We start from the raw sequence: 3,758 nt of genomic DNA on the forward strand, positions 1-3,758 counted from the left end.
TTTAAAATCTGGTTATGAGGTCCTATTTAGATTTTTAGATGAGTTGAGATGATTTGTTAATAATAGTGAGATTTGTGAGTTAAAATTTATGAATAATAATAAATAGTATTGAGATGAGTAATAATCTCAACTCGTCTCTCAATCCAAACTGATTCTAAATGTACGACGGATGCATCTGATTCTATTACTATATGGTTCCAGATTATACACTATTAATTCCAGTACTTCCTAAACCTATATATAAAAGAAAGAAAAAGAAGTGAATAACTCAAACCACTGGTTTGAAAATTTTGGTGCCATTCACTTTTTCAAAAGGTATCTTCGTTAAGGTTGTGATGTCTTCTTCTTCAGCTTAGGCAAATTTAGCAAATCGACAGTCCTATATGTCATTTGCAAGGAATCGCTAAAGGCAGAGCAGCAACGCAAAGCAAAGCTTGAGATTTGTGACCCAAACTTCGGTCCCCACTTCCTTTTCCTCTTTCTCTGCTTTTCATTAACCCTAAGTCTTTCTTCTTCTTCTTCTTCTTCTTCTTCTTCTGTATCCAAAACAAAAATCTTCTGGGTTCTTCTATGGCAGATACAGAGCCTGACAACATCAGACACCGAAAGCTACTACCTGAGAAAAACCTAGCCAACCCAAGTAAGTTCTATTCACATTTCCTATACAAAGCTCTTATAGTTACAGTTTTCGTAGTTGTTCTTCCAATCTTTCCCTCACGAGCCCCTGAATTCATCAACCAAACTGTATTCACCAGAAGCTGGGAGCTTCTACACCTCATTTTTGTCGGTATCGCCGTCTCTTACGGACTATTTAGCCGGCGAAACGATGAAACTGAGAAAGAAAATAGCAACTCTAAATTCGATAATGCGCATACGTATGTGTCTAGATGGCTGGAGGTATCATCGGATTTTGATGATGAAGCCGAAAGCCCATCTGGGTCTGATGAGAGCAAGGTCCAAACGTGGAGTAGTCAGTACCGTAGGAATGAACCAGTGGTTGTTCTAGCCCAAGAACACTCTGTTCATGCTGAACAGAGAAGTACAGGTGAAAAGCCGCTGCTTTTGCCTGTTCGGAGCTTAAAATCACGGGTGCCTGACCCAGGCGTTGTAGATTCTGCTAATGAATCCTACCCTAGTGGCTACTCCTCGGGTTCCATTAGTAGGTCTACTTCCAAACCCAGTTCCAAAGGGTTTTCGGGGAATTCAAATAAAACTAGAAATGGCGGATTGGGAGGTTTGGACCCGCTTGAACTGGAGGCGAGGTTGATGGACAATGTTGTGCATCCTTCTCCAGTTTCATGGCGATCGAGGTCTGGAAGAATGGAAATGGAAGAAGATGTTGATAGTCCTACACTGTATAATCTACCTCCTTCATTTGAGGAATCTGAATTTAATCGGCTCAAATCTCGGTCTTCTAGCAGCAACCAAATGCCTCAGTCATCACGATCCAGTTCCAACACTTCTTCAAAGTCGTCTCATTCACACTCTCTATCTTCGGCAAGAAAGTTATCTCCTTCACCTTCGTTTTCTGCAGAATCACAAGCCAAAAATGCGGAGGATTTGGTGAGGAAGAAGAGCTTTTTCAAGTCTCCACCTGCACCTCCTCCTCCACCTCCACCTCCACTGATTCGCAGATCATCTTCAGTGCGGCCTAATTCTACCTTTGTGAGTGATGGGGTTTCGTTGGAAAAGGAATTGAGGCGACGCTTCACAAGTGAACCAAAGAAATTGAATAAAAGGGTAGGTGAAAGTCAGGTGGGTAGAGTGAATCCTGGGGTGGAAATGAAGGTTAGAAGAATAAGAGCCAGTGAAACAGAGGCAGGAGCTGGGGGAGTCACAGATTTTGGAGAAGATGCCATGAATGATAAATTGGAGAAAGGCCTAAAGGAAGCTCAGTCGACCCAGGTGGGAAAATCAGGATGGAAAATAATGGGATTCGATCAAACATCGTCCCAGACCAAGAGACTGGGAGGGGAAAGCGTCCCTGTAATGTCAAACCCTGATTTCATGGAATTATCAGGGGAAGAAAACCAAGAGACTATGGTTTCTGATGAAGACACTGAAAGTGAGGATGATGGCATCGGAGGAAGTCCAAGCAATGGTGTAGGTTTAAACCACAAGGAAGCTGCTTCGAGCAATTTCAGTGATGGAGGAGGAGGAGGAGGACCTGATGTGGATAAAAAGGCTGATGAGTTCATAGCCAAATTCAGAGAGCAAATTAGGCTTCAAAGAATTGAGTCCATCAAGAGATCGAGCGGGCAGATTAAGAGAGACTCTTCAAGGTAAAGTTGAATGTCCTCCAGTCTTGAAGAGTTTAAGCTGGATGGATTTAAAGCCGGTGTTTGAACTTTGTTTTTCCCTTGGTTCTATGGTTTCCTATTTAATTACTCGATGTTATAGTATTTTATTTTATTTTTGATAAAAGGACTTCATTTATATAATAAACTTTGAATTACACATGAGAATTGTCCAACCAAACATGTTGAGCAATAAAAGAAGGAATCGAATGCATCCACAATATTATTCAAATGAGTTTAATCTTTTGTTCAATAACTGGCAATCATCCATGAAACTAATGTACCATATTCACGTGTATCTAATGGTGTGGTTGAGAGAGAAATAGAACGTTGATTGAGTTGACGAATGTCATGCTTATTGAATCAAGCACTCCCTCAAATTTTTTGGGTGAAACAATTTTAGCTGTTTGCCATGTTTTAAATAAGGTTCCTCACAAGATTTCAAAAACTACACCTTTTCAATTATGGAGTAAGCCGAATTGGGAATATTTTAAAGTTTTGGACTATTTGGCATTTGTAAGGCTAACAAATCCTAAAAGGCCTCAAATTGGGTGTTATAACTTCCACTTGCGTCTTTTTTGGATATGTAAAAAATAGCATAGTCTATAAATTTCTTGATATTGAAAATAAAGTGATTTTTTAATCAGGCAGTGCAATTTTTAATGGAAAGAAAATTTTGTTAAATTCAAAAATTGTAACGACCCGGTCTAATATTTCTAAGGCAATATAAGGATAATTTTATTGAACCTAAAATTATGTTTAATGGGCCAATACTTTGAAAGATCCAATTAAGGTTTATTGAATAATCTTAAATAGCAACAGGCCGAAAAGTTATATAAATGGATTATGAAGTTTCTATTGGGCTAAATAATTGGGCTTAATAATGGGATTTAAGCCCATTAAATATTTTAGGGATTAAATAGACTCAAACCCATGAGAACTAAAGCCTGATTGATTTCTGAAGTCAAAGCCCATGAACGTGTTGAATTTCAAACACACTAATTACATTTATAAGTCTTTTTCACGTTAAAATTCCTAAACCCACTTTTCTATATATTCAGACCGGTAAACCACTATAAACCATTTGTGAGGCTTCCCCGTATACGTTAAACCAAAGTCTTCTTCCTTCTACGAACTAGGGTTGCCACACTGCACAGTGCACACACCTTTTTCCACAAAAGATTTCCTCCCAATCGCAGCCTCCTTCACGCCTCGCCTCCCCCACCATGAAGCACGGCCAGAACTTCACACGGCCAACCCCCATGACCGCGAAACCACGTCTACCCTTCATGTCACCAACAACAAGCAACCTTCCCACAACGACGTCACAAACCACCTCCGCTCAGTCCCAACAGCACGTCCAGCGGCCCTTCTAAACAGAAGTCCCTCTCCCCATCGCACAACGATCGAGTTGATGCACCGTAACCCAACCAAGTGCAAGCTATCGTGAACCACCCTCAC

At 40.3% G+C, this 3,758-nt stretch overlaps 1 protein-coding gene across 1 annotated transcript; it reads left to right on the forward strand.

Annotated features, from left to right (window-relative positions):
* The first annotated feature begins 268 nt into the window (after positions 1 to 268).
* Positions 269 to 2,432, forward strand: LOC121235940. Its single transcript, XM_041132386.1, has one exon. The coding sequence runs from the start codon at positions 571 to 573 to the stop codon at positions 2,284 to 2,286; it is 1,716 nt and encodes a 571-aa protein (XP_040988320.1). The 5' UTR covers positions 269 to 570; the 3' UTR covers positions 2,287 to 2,432.
* Positions 2,433 to 3,758: the final 1,326 nt, after the last annotated feature.

This window comes from Juglans microcarpa x Juglans regia, chromosome 6D (genome assembly GCF_004785595.1).
Source record: "Juglans microcarpa x Juglans regia isolate MS1-56 chromosome 6D, Jm3101_v1.0, whole genome shotgun sequence".
In the NCBI taxonomy this organism is placed as follows: Eukaryota; Viridiplantae; Streptophyta; class Magnoliopsida; order Fagales; family Juglandaceae; genus Juglans; species Juglans microcarpa x Juglans regia.

What these genes read in the sequence shown, in the direction of transcription:
- LOC121235940 (XM_041132386.1), top strand. Translation starts at nt 571, where the DNA reads ATGGCAGATACAGAGCCTGACAACATCAGACACCGAAAGCTACTACCT.